Raw genomic sequence first — 18094 nt, forward strand, 5'->3', positions numbered from 1 at the left:
ACAGAAGACTGCTAAGCCATCCTCTCGATGTCTGTATCCAGGCCCAGCCACTAGATATAGCTCCGCACCAACAGTTTCATTTTGGACACCCGAGGATGTCTTGACCCTTCGCCAGGATAACAACCCCGTGTGCCCCCCAGCAGAATTCTGTCCTCCACACAGTTCAGACAACTTTGAGGAGAAGACTCGCAACTTACCTGGCAGCTGTCCATGTTGGTCACCATATAAGACTAAATGCCACACCTTGGCAAGAATGGGGTCCTTCTGAGTCCAGTCACGGACACACAATGCAGTGACCAGCAGGGAGTCCATGAAATTCAAGGTGGATACCACTTTGTCCGTCTTGAGGGTGGCTCAGTATCGGTCGACAAAGGAAGACGGCTCAGTGCGTCGGCATGCGCAATTTTCGAATGAGTGCTCATAAGCAGCCAGCAATCGGGCCCAGTGCTGGATCCGTGCAGCGGCAATGGGCGGGATTGTCTTGTCCTCACAGGAAAGACCCCCAGGCTTAACGCAGAAAAGTTCCAACCAGGTCTTAACAGGTCGGTGCTGAACTGGCCGACCTTATATACAACATAATGTTTCCCCTGTCCCCTAATGGGGGAGCTCGTCCTCCGCAAGGGACACAGGGAAGACAGTCATTCCCATTCGTAGATCCCGTGCGGGTTATGACAGGGGCACAATCTAAACATGAGGACTAGACTGTTTAGGAGAGATGTTAGGAAGAACGTCTTCATTCTCACGGTGGTAGAGGTTTGGAACTCTCCCACAAACAGCAGCTGGAAGCTAGATCAGTTGCTAATTTTCAATCTGAAGGAGATAGGTTTTTCTTAAAGCTATTAAGGGATATGGGCCAAAGGCAGATAGGTCACAGGTCAGCCATGATCTCATTGAATAGCTGGACAGGCCCGAACAGGCGCTGGAATGTGACGACTAGTGGCTTTTCACGGTAACTTCATTGCAGTGTTAATGTCAGCCTACTTGTGACAATAAAGCAATTATTACAGATTATTATCAAGGGGCTGAATGGCCTCCTCTTGTTCCTATGTTTTGACGGCGATAGAAGGTAGACAGAGGGTGAAGTAAAAAAATCCCCACTATACTTAGAATTCCCCCTACACTAAAAAGGGTCAATAAGACATTCTAAATGGTGAACAGGGATTCTCATTCCCTGACTCCTATGCAGACTTGCCGTCCTTTCCTGGTCTGGCCTACATGTGACTCCAGACCCACAGCGATGGGGTTGATTCTGAACTGCTGTCTGAAATAGCCCAGCAAACCATTCAGTTCGAGAACAATTAGAGATGGGCAACATCTGTGAAAGAATACTGCCGTACAGTACTGAGGGAATGCTACCGTGTGTCTGATCTGATGTGAAGCTGAGATCGTGTCGACCCACTCAAGTAGTAGGCGGGATTCTCTCAGCCCAGGGCCGGGCCGGAGAATTGCCGGGTCGGGTGTGAATCGCGCCACGCCGTCCCGACAGCAGTCCGCCGATTCTCCGGAGAGCGCGGTCGTCACGGCGCTGGTCGGGAGCCACTCCACGGGTCCATCCGGCGATTCTCGGCCCAGCGGCCACGCTAAAAAAGCCGAGTTCCGCCGGCGCCGTCCACACCTGCTCTTACCCGGTGGGACCTTGGTGTGGATGCATCTGGGGGTGGCCTGGTTGGGAGGGGGAGGGGGGTCGGACAGAGGGGGAGCCTCCGCTGTGGCCTGGGGGCCTCTTTTGTTCCGTGCCGGCCCCTGTAGCCCTACGCCATGTTGCGTCGGGGCCGGTGCGAAGAAGGAAGCCACTGCGCAAGCGCAGCAATCACGCCCGTCCCACTGTGCATGCACGCATTGGTGCCGGCCCCACTGCGCATGCGCAGACCCGGAGCGCCCATCTGACGCCGGGATCGGCAGCCGGAGCGGCGTGGTCGCTTCAGTGCTGTGCTGGCCCCTGTAGGGGTCAGGATCGTTGATCCTGAGGCCATGTTGATGCCATCGAGAAACGCGATGGCGTTTACAACGGCATCAACACTTAGCCTCAGGATCAGAGAATCCCGCCCATAAAATCCCATTGTCACTATTTCACAGAACAGGGGGATTTCTCCCTGATGTCCTGTCCAGGGTGTTTGGAGGTGATCGTCTTCCCTGGCGTTCTGTTCAATCGTTCAATCAACATGACAAAAAACAGATTGTCTGATCGTTATCACGTTGCTGTCTGTTGGAACTGGCTGCACTTCCTACATTGCAACCGTGAATACACTTCAAACTCTATCAGCTGTAAAGCCATTTGGAATGTCCTGGAGGTCGTGAAAGGCGATCGGTAAATAAATCTTTCCTTTCCCCATAAGTTCTTGCCTTTTTCTTCCTCAAATATTTATTCAATTTCCTTTCAAGACCTGCTGGTGATTTCTGCTTCCACCAATCCATGTATAATGCTTTCCAGGTCACAGCCATCTTCTCTCTAAAAACATTTCCTGTGGTGACAGTCTTGAAGTTCATTAAGTTATAAACATCTCCTTGATTCGCTTTTCTGAGACGTTCAAACCCCTGCCTCCATCCTGCTCCATTTTGTCAAATTCCCCCAGCCCTCTCTGTCTGCACACGAGGTGTGCAGTAGGATTATAGTCCATCAAAATTGCTTCCTGTCTGTATTTGTAAACTCTTTGCTTTGCTGTTGATAGGAAAGGGATTTCTGTCGATCAGGTGAAGAACACAGATCGAGAGCAAGCCAAGCGAATTGTCTATGCAGTGGTTTACGGAGCAGGTAAGGTTCCCCGGGAACAGAAGAGAACGAACAAGCAAGGCTTTTTTAAAAAGTATCTTTTATACTTTTGTGTATTGAGTATGAGATATGTTTCCATATTAATCAGACAATTGCGCATGGGCATAACTGCCAAGGGTGGAATTAATTGCTCAGACCTAGTTTCGCTTGACAAGGTGACAATGGGCCTTCTTCATGAACCGCTGCATCCATGAGATTCCGGTGCTGCCACAGTTCAGCAAGGTGGGGAGCATCATTCAGGATTCCCCTACCAACATACCTCCGTGTCCTGATGGAGACTCTGCTCCTTTCAAAATGGGCAGCATTTATGGTATTGTTGGTGGTTAGAGGGCCTTAAGTGGGCAACAGTTGGCCATGCAAGACCCTCAATAAGCCTAAGGTTATTGGCACCTTACCCAAACTACCCCCCCACGTTAGGGGCGGTTAAGAAGGTGCCGGGCTAGCTCTGCAGCCGACATATTTTTTGTGCTCTCCACCCCCTGCTTAAAACGTGCCTGGCTGCGGGGCGTACAATCCAGCCCACTGTCTTTCAGAATAAGAAATGTCTCAACAAAATTCCAATCTGCCCTGAAAAGAATTCTAACAACCTGTTTAGCGTTTGGCATTTAGCACTGTGCAGCTGCTGAATCATTTCACAGGCTAGATGTTATATTGCCATTGTTTTGAAGGCTGAGACTGTGAACAATAACAATACAGGAAACAAGAGGAGGAGTTGCCCATGTTGCCCCTCAAGCCTGCCCTGCCACCCAATTTGCTGATTTTTACCTTGGCCCCACTTTCCTTCCCGCTCCCCATATTCCTCGGTGCTCCAAGAGAACAATGTCTACACATGCCAGTCTTAAATATACTCAGCAATGGAGCATCCGTAGTCCCCTAAACTAGACAATTCCAAAGATTCGCAATCCTTTGACTTCAGAAATGTCTCCACATCTTAGTCCAAAATGGCTGACCCCCTAAACTGAGACTGTGACCCATGTTCTTACCCTTCAGCCACGGTAAACAGCCTTTCACTGTCTACCCTGTCAAGCCGTTTGTGGTGAATGTACATCATGTAATTCACACTGTATAGTATTGTGTTCACACTGTATAGCATTGTGTCCTTGTGGGCTCTGTCTGTGAGCCGTTGCACGGCTCTACCCACAGGGGAGATGTGGAGTTTGTACAGGGCTCCACCCTCGGCTCCACCCATGGCTCCGCCCATGGCCCCTCCCACTACCGGAAGTATAAAGTGCTGCAGCCTTGTGAGTCTGCCCTCAGTTCTTCTGGTCGCAGGCAGGCTCAGTTGTAAGTCTATTAAAACCACAGTTTACTTCCTATCGTGTCTCGAGTGAATTGTTGGTCACGGTGGCGCAGTGGGTTAGCCCTGCAGCCTCACGGCGCCAAGGTCCCAGGTTCGATCCCGGCCCTGGGTCACTGTTCGTGTGGAGTTTGCACATTCTCCCCGTGTTTGTGTGGGTTTCGCCCCCACAGCCCAAAGATGGGTAGGGTAGGTGGATTGGCCACGCTAAATTGCCCCTTAATTGGAAAAAATGAATTGGGTATTCTAAATTTATAAAAAAAAGAGTATGTCATCCACACTCAATCTGGAGCCTATGTGTGACCAAAGGGAGATGATGGTGCAGTGGTAATGTCATTGGATTAGCAATTCAGAGATCCAGGCTAACCCACTATGGCAGCTGCTGGAATGGATCTAGAATTGTAAAGAAGTCTCAGTAAGAGTGAAACTATCATCAATCATTGTTTAAAAACCCAGCAACTCCACTAATTGCCCCTTTGAGGAAGGCAATCTGCGATTGTTACCTGGCCTGGCCTTCATATGACATCAGACTCACTGCAACATGCCTTCTTCATTGGCCTCTCAAACTGCCCGACAAGCCACTCAGTTCATTTCACTTTTACTAGAGATAGGGAATAAATGCTGGTTTTACCAGACTGCCTGTTGATTTGCGAATCAGTGTTATGAGAAATTAGATAGTGCCGGCCCACTGTCATCGTGTTTGGCCCATGAACAGGATGAGAAAGAACGATTTATAAAGCCTGATATTGCATCTTTCACTGCCTCAGATCCCAAAGCCAATGACATTGTTCTGAACTGTAGTCACTGTTGCAATGCAGGAGATGTGGCAGCTAATTTACAAACAGCACGATCCCACAAATAGCAACATCATAATGATGAAATAAAGAGCAACATTTTCCAATATTTTTCCCCAGTGCTGGCTCTGGTGACAAATTCGATGTGCAGCTCCCCCCCCCCCCCCCCACAGATAGGGCGGCACTGTGGAACAGTGGTTAGCACTGCTGCCTCAGAGTGCCAGGAACCGGATTCAATTGCAGCCTTGGGGGATTGTGTGGAGCCTGCACGTTCTCACTGTGTCTATGTGGGTTTCTTCCGGGTGCTCCGGTTTCCTCCCACAGTCCAAAGATGTGCAGGTTAGGTGGGGTTACGGGGATAGGGCGGGAAGTGGACCGAGGTAGGATGCTCGTTCAGAGGGTTTGTGCAGACTCGATGGGCCGAATGGCCTCCTTCTACACTATAGGAATTATATGATTCTATGAAGAGGCCCCCCCCCCCACCAACAGTAGAGATCTGAAGAGGTCCCCACTAGCACTGCTCCCTGACAACCTGGCACTGCCCTTGATATTCAGGAACTGCCCCTGGAACTCTTGTCACTTACCCCTGGCATCCTAGAAGTGCCCCCAGCAATTTTCCTGGCACCCTGATATTGACCCTGGCACTTCCCCCTGGCACTACCCCTGGGGTCATGCCAGGATGTTGCTTGGGCATGTCCCTCTCCCTCCAGGGGCTATACCTATCGGTGTGCCCCTGGTGGGTTCCCTTTGCCTGCTTCCTGTTTTTTTTTTTAAATTTAGATTACCCAATTATTTTTTCCAATTAAGGGGCAATTTAGCATGGCCAATCCACCTACTCTGCACATTTTTTTGGGTTGTGGGGGCGAAACCCACGCAGACACGGGGAGAATGTGCAAACTCCACACAGACAGTGACCCAGAGCCGGGATCGAACCTGGGACCTCAGCGCCGTGAGGCGGTTATGCTAACCACTTGGCCACCGTGCTGCCCTTGCTTCCTGTTTTTAAAAAGCAGTTGTAAACCTCGTCGGCATGCCGCCATGCTGCCGAAGGAAGATTTCTTAATGTGGCCGGGGGGGGGGGGCTTTAATTATATGCAAATTTATGCAAATGAGGTTCTCGATCTTTCAGGGAGGCAACTTTGTTACGACACCGGCAAGGGGCGGGGAGAAATAGAAAATGTGATCTCGCCGTTGAGATTCCCGTTTCCGCGGTCTCCCAGAAGTCCCGAAAGACGTTCTTGTTGGGTGAATTGGACATTCTGAATTCTCCCTCTGTGTACCTGAACAGGCGCCGGAATGTGGCGACTAGGGGCTTTTCACGGTCACTTCATTGTAGTGTTAATGTAAGCCTACTTGTGGCACTAATAAAGATTATTATTATTATCTAACCGCGCAGCTCTCCCTCGCTGCTGGCATTGGGCCGTCAGCCTTGATATTTGGGCTCACCACCTTCCCATTGGGTAGAGTGAGAAGCACAGCAATAGCATTTATCACCCGACGTTTTGATTATGCACAACGCAGTGTGCTGTCTGAAGGTCAGGGTTTCGCCTCAGGCAGTGGCATTTGGTGCCTCACGGGGGCATGGGTTGGAGGCACAGGAAAAGCAGGTCTGTTTCTGCAGTGCCTGACCCCACACCAGAGGCCGAGGCACTGTGATTGCCAGGGTTCTTCCCAGAACCCGGGCGCCATCACCAAAGTGGGTGCACGACTGTGGGAGTCAGCAAAGGGAGATAATCCAGACTGGGGGAAGCCACAGGGTAATGTTTGCCAGAAAATCTCAAAGCAAAATCTTAGACAGAAGGCCTCTGAATGTTTAATGGACTGCAAGCAAATTAAGAGCGTAAAGTGGTGAGGCAGAATGCATCACCTATCAAGATAAATTCTACTCAAAGAGGTAACAAGAAGGTGAAGTATTGAGTCGGCAGCTTTGCAAAAGGTGTATGGTGAATGGACCAGTTATGGAAATGCAGCAGGAGAAAGCGGGAAAAGGCAACACGATCACTTCAAAAGGACTTCTGACATACAGCAACCTTTACAACAGGTTGTCTTGGTCATGTCAGGATGGGTGAAACTGAATTCACAAGAGGTATTTTAAGCCGTCAGTAGTGGCGGCCTGACCTCTGAGGGGGATATCGGAGGTGGGTGCTCAGGCAGTCATCAATATCCAGAGTACTCAATGCTGAGGGTGTACCGGAGTGGACATGGGGGGGGGGGGGCACATATAAAATCAACTTGGAACTGGGGGCTGGTATTCAGTCTCCTAATCTTGGGGGGAGGGATCACTAAGTGGCCTTACTTTGCCTTAATTTCCTTGCTTTACGGGGGTCTAGAGGCTGGCATGCAGTCATCACTACCTGTGTCCTCCTTGCTGGGCTTGTTCTCAAAAGCTTGCTGAGGGAGTGCCCCACAGTATAAATATCTCCCACTTTCTACACCTTTCAGCTTTGACAAAGGGTCACCTGGACTCGAAACGTTAGCTCTTTTCTCTCCTTACAGATGCTGCCAGACCTACCGAGATTTTCCAGCATTTTCTCTTTTGGTTTCAGATTCCAGCATCCACATGAATCTGCTTTTATTTATGAGGGGGGGTGTCAGATGGGCTGGACACCGCCAGGGTCTCCTGGGTGGAGGGCACCGGGCTGCGTTCCTGCCAATCCTCTTCCCTTTGGGTGCCCAGGAGCCCTTATGTTACTCCAAGGGATCGAGGAACATCTGGACTGAGATCCAGAAGCCCTGCCATCCTCTGGCTCTGACACTCGTGGATTCTCACCATGCAGTTGAAGCCCTGCACCATGGAACTCATAGCCTCAGACATGCAGGTCAGGAGCTGAGCCATGGAGTGAACATTCCCGCTATGGAATGCACCTCCTGCACCAGGTCTCCATTGCAGACGCCACCATGGCAGTGTTGGTTGACCTCGTTGTATCAGATTGACGGCACCATCTCCTCCGACAGAAGGTGATGGGCCTCCTCCAGTTGGCCTTGCAGTCCGAGGAGGGCTGCTGTCATCCTGTCCTGATGTTCGCGAGTCTGTCTTTGCAGTTCCATCGGCTCTGGGATGACTGGACCCAGCGGCACGTCATTGGCCAGGGGTTAGAACATAGAACATAGAACAGTACAGCACAGAACAGGCCCTTCGGCCCTCAATGTTGTGCCGAGCCATGATCACCCTACTCAAACCCACGTATCCACCCTATACCCGTAACCCAACAACCCCCCCCTAACCTTACTTTAATTAGGACACTACGGGCAATTTAGCATGGCCAATCCACCTAACCCGCACATCTTTGGACTGTGGGAGGAAACCGGAGCACCCGGAGGAAACCCACGCACACAGGGGGAGGACGTGCAGACTCCACACAGACAGTGACCCAGCCGGGAATCGAACCTGGGACCCTGGAGCTGTGAAGCATTTATGCTAACCACCATGCATGGGGCTGGTTTAGCTCACCAGGCTAAATCGCTGGCTTTTAAAGCAGACCAAGCAGGCCAGCAGCACGGTTCGATTCCCGTACCAGCCTCCCCGGACAGGCGCCGGAATGTGGCGACTAGGGGCTTTTCACAGTAACTTCATTGAACCCTACTTGTGACAATAAGCGATTTTCATTTTTCATGCTACCCTGCTGCCGGTTCACCGGAGTTCTGGCCTCCCTCTGCCATCCCACTGCGGATCCCTGGGATGTCCCTGCCTCCAGCTGCTGTGGATCCTCAGCTGTGAGGTGCCCATCAGTGAGTGACCCAGAAGCCTGCCTGCTAGGAAATCCTGCCGAGGTGTGAGGGTGTGGGTGACAGATGTGACACCTCTTTGATGGTGATGCCCAAGTGTCCTCTCCCTCAGTGTCTCTCAGGTCAGTGGTTTCCAGAGAGCGCGAGGATGGTCAAGCCTGCTCGTCTGATTGCCTGCAAGGGAAGGTAGCTGGCATTAGTACTTTATAGGGGATAAATGATGCGAGAAGCGTCAGTAATGACTGTGTGTCCTGGGGGCTCTCACTTCTGCTCACTGTCCCCCACTTTGCCCTTGGATACATTGGAGATCTCACATCACTCCAGGTGGCTGTGCCTGCTCACGCCTGTTGTGTTTGAGTTTGTCCTGCGGAGAGACAGGTGGGGAGACTGTAGGCAGGAGTCTTGCCAGTTCAGATAGTTGGGGAGTGACATGCATTGGACTGGAGTGGGAGTGGGGATGTGACAAGCAGAGTAGAGACTGGGGGGGGGGGGGGGGGGTTCCATGGGGATTGGAGGAATGTGGGCTTCGTAACACGTGGGCAACACGCAAAGTGGCTGGGTGAGAGATCACCTTGGAGGTGCGAGGGGTAGAAGAGGGACTGTAGCGAGAGACTGGATTTGGCACACACCCTGGTGCGTGAAGGACAATCATTTTCTTGCGGCACTGCTGCCTCGTCCTCTTCTGCAGGGAGCTGGCAGTGACCAAAGCAGCCACATCCTCCCGGGGGTGGGGGGGAGGTCACCTTGCTGGAGGATATCTCCGGGAATGTGGGTATAGGAGGTCTGGCCTCTGCTGGACTCCATCCAGGGGTCTGGTGAGGACTCCCTCTGGGAATTTTGAAGCAGGATTCCTGGCTGCTGCCCCCTCAGTTGGATCTGGAACAAGTGCTGGGGAGGTATTTATATGGACATCCCCACTGACTGCAGTGGTGGCACGCTGGCACAGCGTCAGGGACCCGGGTTCAATTGTGGCCTTGGGTGACTGTCCGTGTGGAGTTTGCACTTTCTCCCCATGTCTGTGTGGGTTTCGTCCGGGAGCTCTGGTTTTCTCCCACAGTTCAAAGATGTGCAGGTTAGGTGGATGCTACACATAGCCCTTTGTGTCTAAAGATGTGTATGTTAGGTGGGGTTAAGCGGCTACAGTGGGGGAATGGACCTTGATAAGGTGCTTGTTCAAGGGGCAGTGCAGGCTTAATGGCCTCCTTCTGCACTGTAGGGATTCTATTGGTGATTCTCTGTCCTGCCGGCCGTGTTTTCATGGGCGGCGGGCCCTCACCGGCAGCGGGATTCTCCATTCCCGCCACCTGCAAAAGGGATTTCCATTGTGACCACCCCACATCGCCAGGAAACCCCGCGGGCGTGGATGCGCTGCCGGCTCAGTGGAGAATCCCACCGGCCGAGAATCTAGCCCTGAAAGTTTCCCCAGGACAAGTGAATCAGCGAGGGATCGGCGAGAGCACGGAGATCGGCAAGCGTATGGAGATCGCCAAGAGCACGGAGATCGGCAAGAGCACGGAGATTGCCAAGAGCACGGAGATTGCCAAGAGCACGGAGATCGGCAAGAGCAGGGAGATCAGCAAGTGTACGGAAATCAGCAAGAGCACGGAGATCGCCAAGAGCATGAAGATCGTCAAGAGCACGGAGATCGCCAAGAGCAGAGATCGCCAAGAGCACGGAGATCGTCAAGAGCACGGAGATCGCCAAGAGCACAGAGATCGGCAAGAGCACGGAGATCTCCAAGAGCACGGAAATCGGCAAGAGCACGGAGATCGGCAAGCGTACGGAGATCGCCAAGAGCACGGAGATCGCCAAGAGCACGGAGATCGGCCAGAGCACAGAGATCGGCAAGAGCACGGACATCTCCAGGAGCACGGAAATCGGCAAGAGCACGGAGATCGGCAAGCGTACGGAGATCGCCAAGAGCACGGAGATCGCAAGAGCACGGAGATCGCCAAGAGCACGGAGATCGCCAAGAGCACGGAGATCGGCAAGAGCACGGAGATCGTCAAGAGCACGGAGATCGGCAAGAGCACGGAGATCGGCAAGAACACGGAGATCGCCAAGAGCACGGAGATTGTCAAGAGCACGGAGATCGCCAAGAGCACGGAGATCACCAAGAGCACGGAGATCGGCAAGCGTACGGAGATCGCCAAGAGCACGGAGATTGCCAAGAGCATGGAGATCGGCAAGAGCACAGAGATCGGCAAGAGCACGGAGATCTCCAAGAGCACGGAGATCGCCAAGAGCACGGAGATCGGCAAGAGCACGGAGATCGGCAAGAGCACGGAGATCGTCAAGAGCACGGAGATCGGCAAGAGCACGGAGATCGGCAAGAGCACGGAGATCGCCAAGAGCACGGAGATCGTCAAGAGCACGGAGATCGGCAAGAGCACAGAGATCGGCAAGAGCACGGAGATCTCCAAGAGCACGGAGATCGCCAAGAGCACGGAGATCGGCAAGAGCACAGAGATCGGCAAGAGCACGGAGATCTCCAAGAGCACGGAGATCGGCCAGAGCATGGAGATCGGCAAGAGCACAGAGATCGGCAAGAGCACGGAGATCGCCAAGAGCACGGAGATCGGCAGGCGTACGGAGATCGCCAAGAGCACGGAGATCGCCAAGAGCACGGAGATCGCCAAGAGCACGGAGATCACCAAGAGCACGGAGATCGCCAAGAGCATGGAGATCGGCAAGAGCATGGAGATCTCCAAGAGCACGGAGATCGGCAAGAGCACGGAGATCGCCAAGAGCACGGAGATCACCAAGAGCAAGGAGATCGCAAGAGCACGGAGATCGGCAGGCGTACGGAGATCGCCAAGAGCACGGAGATCGCCAAGAGCACGGAGATCGGCAAGAGCACGGAGATCGGCAAGAGCACGGAGATCGCCAAGAGCACGGAGATCGGCAAGAGCATGGAGATCGGCAAGAGCACGGAGATCGCCAACAGCACGGATTTCGCCAAGAGCAAGAGATCGCAAGAGCATGGAGATCGGCAAGAGCACGGAGATCACCAAGAGCACGGAGATCGACAAGAGCACGGAGATCACCAAGAGCACGGAGATCGACAAGAGCACGGAGATCGACAAGAGCACGGAGATCGGCAAGAGCACGGAGATCGGCCAGAGCACGGAGATCACCAAGAGCACGGAGATCACCAAGAGCACGGAGATCGGCAAGAGCATGGAGATCACCAAGAGCACGGAGATCGGCAAGAGCACGGAGATTGCCAAGAGCACTGAGATCGCCAAGAGCATGGAGATCGCAAGAGCACGGAGATCGGCCAGAGCACGGAGATCACCAAGAGCACGGAGATGGGCAGGCGTACGGAGATCGCCAAGAGCACGGAGATCGGCAAGAGCACGGAGATCGGCAAGAGCACGGAGATCGCCAAGAGCACAGAGATCGCCAAGAGCACGGAGATCGCCAAGAGCACGGAGATCGCCAAGAGCACGGAGATCGCCAAGAGCACGGAGATCGGCAAGAGCACGGAGATCGGCAAGAGCACGGAGATCGGCAAGAGCACGGAGATCGGCAAGAGCATGGAGATCGCCAAGAGCACGGAGATCGCCAAGAGCACGGAGATCGGCAAGAGCACGGAGATCGCCAATAGCACGGAGATCGCCAAGAGCACGGAGATCGGCAAGAGCACGGAGATCGCCAAGAGCACGGAGATCGGCCAGAGCATGGAGATCGGCAAGAGCACGGAGATCGCCAAGAGAACAGAGATCGCCAAGAGCAAGAGATCGCAAGAGCACGGAGATCGCCAATAGCACGGAGATTGCCAAGAGCATGGAGATCGGCAAGAGCACAGAGATCGGCCAGAGCATGGAGATCGGCAAGAGCACGGAGATCACCAAGAGCATGGACATCGCCAAGAGCACGGACATCGGCAAGAGCACAGAGATCACCAAGAGCACGGAGATCGCCAAGAGCACGGAGATCGGCAAGAGCACGGAGATCGGCAAGAGCACGGAGATCGGCAAGCGTATGGAGATCGCCAAGAGCACGGAGATCGGCAAGAGCACGGAGATTGCCAAGAGCACGGAGATCACCAAGAGCACGGAGATCGGGAAGAGCACGGAGATTGCCAAAAGCACGGAGATTGCCAAGAACACGGAGATCGCCAAGAGCACGGAGATCGCCAAGAGCACGGAGATCACCAAGAGCACTGAGATCGTCAAGAGCACGGAGATCGCCAAGAGCACAGAGGTCGGCAAGAGCACGGAGATTGCCAAGAGCACGGAGATCGGCAAGAGCACGGAGATCGGCAAGAGCACAGAGATCGCCAAGAGCACGGAGATTGCAAGAGCACGGAGATCGCCAAGAGCACGGAGATCAGCAAGCGTATGGAGATCGGCAAGAGCACGGAGATCGCCAAGAGCACGGAGATCGCCAAGAGCACGGAGATCGCCAAGAGCACGGAGATCGTCAAGAGCATGGAGATCGCCAAGAGCACGGAGATCACCAAGAGCACGGAGATCGGCAAGAGCACGGAGATCGCCAAGAGCACGGAGATCGGCCAGAGCACGGAGATCGGAAAGAGCACGGAGATCGCCAAGAGCACGGAGATCGGCAAGAGCACGGAGATCGGCAAGAGCACAGAGATCGGCAAGAGCACAGAGATCGCCAAGAGCACGGAGATTGCAAGAGCACGGAGATCGCCAAGAGCACGGAGATCGGCAAGAGCACGCAGATCTCCAAGAGCACGGAGATCGCCAAGAGCACGGGATCGGCAAGAGCACGGAGATCACCAAGAGCACGGAGATCGCGAAAAGCACGGAGATCGGCAAGAGCACGGAGATCGCCAAGAGCACGGAGATCGGCAAGAGCACGGAGATCGCCAAGAGCACGGAGATCGGCAAGAGAACCGAGATCGCCAAGAGCATGGAGATCGCAAGAGCACAGAGATCGGCAAGAGCACGGAGATCGGCAAGAGCACGGAGATCGCCAAGAGCACAGAGATCGCCAAGAGCAAGGAGATCGCCAAGAGCACGGAGATCGGCAAGAGAACAGAGATCGCCAAGAGCAAGAGATCGCAAGAGCATGGAGATCAGCAAGAGCACAGAGATCGGCAAGAGCACGGAGATCGCCAAGAGCACGGAGATCGCCAAGAGTAAGGAGATCGCCAAGAGCACGGAGATCGGCAAGAGAACAGAGATCGCCAAGAGCAAGAGATCGCAAGAACATGGAGATCAGCAAGAGCACAGAGATCGGCCAGAGCATGGAGATCGGCAAGAGCACGGAGATCGCCAAGAGCACGGAGATCGCCAAGAGCATGGAGATCGCCAAGAGCATGGAGATCGTCAAGAGCATGGAGATCGCCAAGAGCACGGAGATCGCCAAGAGCACAGAGATCGGCAAGAGCACGGAGATCGGCAAGAGCACAGAGATCGCCAAGAGCAAGAGATCGCAAGAGCATGGAGATCGCCAAGAGCAAGAGATCGCAAGAGCATGGAGATCGGCAAGAGCACGGAGATCGCCAAGAGCATAGAGATCCCCAAGAGCACGGAGATCACCAAGAGCACGGAGATCACCAAGAGCACGGAGATCGCGAAAAGCACGGAGATCGGCAAGAGCACGGAGATCGCCAAGAGCACGGAGATCGTCAAGAGCACGGAGATCGCCAAGAGCACGGAGATCGGCAAGAGAACCGAGATCGCCAAGAGCACAGAGATCGGCAAGAGCACGGAGATCGGCAAGAGCATGGAGATCGCAAGAGGACAGAGATCGGCAAGAGCACGGAGATCGCCAAGAGCAAGGAGATCGCCAAGAGCACGGAGATCGGCAAGAGAACAGAGATCGCCAAGAGCAAGAGATCGCAAGAGCATGGAGATCGGCAAGAGCACGGAGATCGCCAAGAGCACGGAGATCGCCAAGAGCACGGAGATCACCAAGAGCATGGAGATCGCCAAGAGCATGGAGATCGTCAAGAGCATGGAGATCGCCAAGAGCACGGAGATCGCCAAGAGCACAGAGATCGGCAAGAGCACGGAGATCGGCAAGAGCACAGAGATCGCCAAGAGCAAGAGATCGCAAGAGCATGGAGATCGCCAAGAGCAAGAGATCGCAAGAGCATGGAGATCGGCCAGAGCACGGAGATCGCCAAGAGCATAGAGATCCCCAAGAGCACGGAGATCGCCAAGAGCACGGAGATCGCCAAGAGCACGGAGATCGGCAAGAGCACAGAGATCGGCAAGAGCACAGTGTGATTCATGTGAAGAACGGGGCTCAATATTCCGTGAGAATTCTTGCCGACAGCACTGGGGGGGTTTCGCACCGTTTTTCTCACCAGAGCTGGCACTTTGCCATTTTTTGTAAGATACGGGAGACGGCGTACCCAATTTGGTGTACCCAATTCTTTTTTTTCTAATTAAGGGGCAATTTAGCATGGCCAATTCACCTACTCTGCCCATCTTTTTCTGTCGTGGGAGTGAAGTCCACACTGACTCAGGGAGAATGTGCAAACTCCATACAGTCAGTGACCCAGGGCATGGATCGAACCCGGGTCCTCGGCGCCGTGAGGCAGCAGTGCTAACCACTGCTCCACCGTGCTGGCCCTGGGGAGGGAGATAAATAACAATATTCTAAACACGACTTTGTGAAGAAGTTATTTTTAGGACGTCTAAGGAATGTCGGTGATTAAAAACTAAAACTAAAAAAAAACTAAAAAAGCTTCATGAACGCATGAAAAATGAAAAAAATCGCTTATTGTCACAATTAGGCTTCAGATGAAGTTACTGTGAAAAGTCCCTAGTCGCCACATTCCGGCACCTGTTCAAAGTACAATTCTTTAGTGATAGGCGAGCAAGTAACTATGTAAAATACAGGAGGGAAAACCCTCTGAGCAGTTTAAAAAATCTATATTAATAATGAAATAGTTCTAACATGCAGGTTGGAGGATACTTGCAGAAGAAAGCTATCTATAAATATCCTCATAAATTGATTATGGAAGTTGTATACGCATGTACTTAATAAATTATTCATGTACTTTTCTTCATTGGCTTGACAGAGCCATGAATTATTTTGTCTGCTCCAAGTTCAGAAATAGATTTTAATCAATATTAGATTAGTTTAAATTAAATGAAAGGTCACTTTGATGTTCTGATCAAAAGGGTTGGGAATTATCTCAAATGGAAATCGTGATGTAAACAGGGAGAAGGTGCCAGCTAGTCTGATATTTCTTTACGGTGGGAGAGTAGCAAGGTGCCCAGTGATCATTATTAATCTGATGCTGAGTGGCAACGTTGAATGGATGAAGTTCCTGCTGGGGTCACTGTAAAACCCATCCTGTCAGCATGATTCATTACGGTCAGATAGTCAGACAAGAATGGCTAGACAGTAAGGTTCGGAGGGGAGGGTTAAAAATGGAACAAAAGGAAGACAGATTCATGATTCTTCTCCATTCACCTTCTCCACCACCTTTCCTCCTGCCATTGTAGAACATTACCCAGTGTAAGGGGGTGGGGGGGGGGGGGGCAGACGTTCTAATAACAAAGAATGAATGAACTTTCAGTCTACCTGAGTCAAGTGCAGGAACGGGGCAGTGTCACTCAGTCCCTCACTTTGTTCTTCCTGTTCTCTGGAGAAGTATTTTCTCCTCACTCTCTCCCCGCAACAACCCGCAATTCAGCTGCTAGTCAATCATGGGAATTTGCACTGTTTAGATCTAAGCCCAACACGTTAACCAATCAACGGGTTTCACCTCCTTCAATGGTGCGCTGGTTACTGCGTCCCAAATTCTGGAGTTCCCTCTCTGTATCTCTCCTCCTCTCCCCAGCTCTCTCTCCCTGTTTAAAACCCAACTCTATGACACACCTATTCTGATATCACTTTATGTAGCCTGATATGTCAATTTCTGTTTAATAAGACTCCTGTAAACATTTATGACATCAAGCACAATATATATGTAAGTAATCTCACAAAACTCAGAACATGAGGTAAATGTTCCGGTCCTGCCCGGCATGGGAATCATCGTGGGCAGGATGGACAATTTGACGGACCATTTAAAGGTTTATTGACCTCGGGCGTGAATTTCTGGCCTCAGGGCGAGCAGGTGTGACAGGAAAATCCCGGCCCTAATGTCTGATGTTAGATGTGATTCTGCGATTGGATGTCATTTGCAGAACAATTCCGGATTTGCCATGAATTATATTAGCATGCAATTTAAGATCATCAACCAAGCTCGTAATGTAGCCCACTTACGCTGCTAGAAGCTCTATCTTCATACAAGATTCTGGGTCTGACCTCATTGAAGTTTAGAAGGATGAGGGGGGGGGATCTTATTGAAACTTACAGGATACTGTGCGGCCTGGATAGAGTGGATGTGGAGAGGATATTTCCACTAGTAGGGCTAACTAGAACCTGAGGGCACAGCCTCAAACTAAAGGACAATCCATTTAAAACAGAGATGAGGAGGAATTCCTTCAGCTAGAGGATGGTGAATCTGTGGAACTCTTTGCCGCAGAAGGCTGTGGAGGCCAAATCATTGAGTGTCTTTAAGACAGAGATAGATAGGTTCTTGATTAATAAGGGGATCAGGGGCTACGGAGAGAAGGCGGGAGAATGTGGATGATAAAGATTTCAGCCATGATTGAATGGCGGAGCAGACTCCATCGACCGAGTGGCATAATTCTGCTCCTATGTCTCATGGTCTTATGGATTTCATACGCAGGGACTTGTCCTCTGTAGGTAAAAGCAACAAGTTCAGGCATTGTGCCTTTCTGAATTAAACAAAAGCATGGGGAATAATAGTTCCCTGTGTATTCTCTAAGGCAACACCTCAACAAATCAGAGTCGACTTGCCAACCACTCAGCACCTTTTTCTCAACTGGTATAAATTGTTCCTCCCTTTGAAATTCGGCATTTTTTTTCCATCTGTTCTGATGAGTGCAAGATAAAAAACTTCAACAGTATGTCTCTTTTTCCAGAAATACTCAAGTAAATGGAAGTTGCTGCCCGGCTATGTGGGTGATTTCATCCTGTTGTGGACAGGTTAATGACTGAGTTAAAGTAGTGTGCAAAGGACCTTTACACAGCCACATTGACCAGAGCGTCTTACACATTTAACCCATGCTCAGTATAGCTTATTGCATCCCTGTTCATGTTCTCCAGGAGGGAGCTCTGCAACCTCTATCCCCCTCTATCATTTGAAAGGAAAGTAGATGAGGTTAATGCGATGGTGACGACGCGGCTGAACGCTGAACCTGCAGGAGGTCATTTCGAGTACTGTGTACCTCTAGTCAGCCTGGAAATAATCTTGCGAAAGTGATACCATTGAACTTTCTACAGTCAGTTCAAAGAAACAATGGGGGCTTTTGTGCCCTTCCATGTCCAATTACTGTGGTTTGATAGATTCACTGTAATACTAGTTTACCTGCAGAGGATACTCACTTATTAATTGATTGTAAAGATGCCTGAACGTGAAGAAATTTCAAGAATTGTTTGAAACATCAGTTGAGAATATATTAACCCTGATGTTGCTGGAGTGGAACTTCTCCCTGAACATAT

The 18094-nt window shown here is 51.7% G+C and overlaps 1 protein-coding gene across 3 annotated transcripts in view; it reads left to right on the top strand.

Moving 5' to 3' along the window:
* poln (polymerase (DNA directed) nu) overlaps window positions 1-18094 on the top strand; it is a 479439-nt gene that overhangs the window by 411960 nt on the left and 49385 nt on the right. For all 3 annotated transcript variants that reach the window (XM_038805894.1, XM_038805895.1, XM_038805896.1), the window contains one exon: window positions 2670-2752. In XM_038805894.1, coding sequence (XP_038661822.1) covers window positions 2670-2752 — 83 coding nt within the window. The remainder of the gene's footprint in view (window positions 1-2669; window positions 2753-18094) is intronic.

This window comes from Scyliorhinus canicula, chromosome 8 (assembly GCF_902713615.1).
Source record: "Scyliorhinus canicula chromosome 8, sScyCan1.1, whole genome shotgun sequence".
Classification (NCBI taxonomy): Eukaryota; Metazoa; Chordata; class Chondrichthyes; order Carcharhiniformes; family Scyliorhinidae; genus Scyliorhinus; species Scyliorhinus canicula.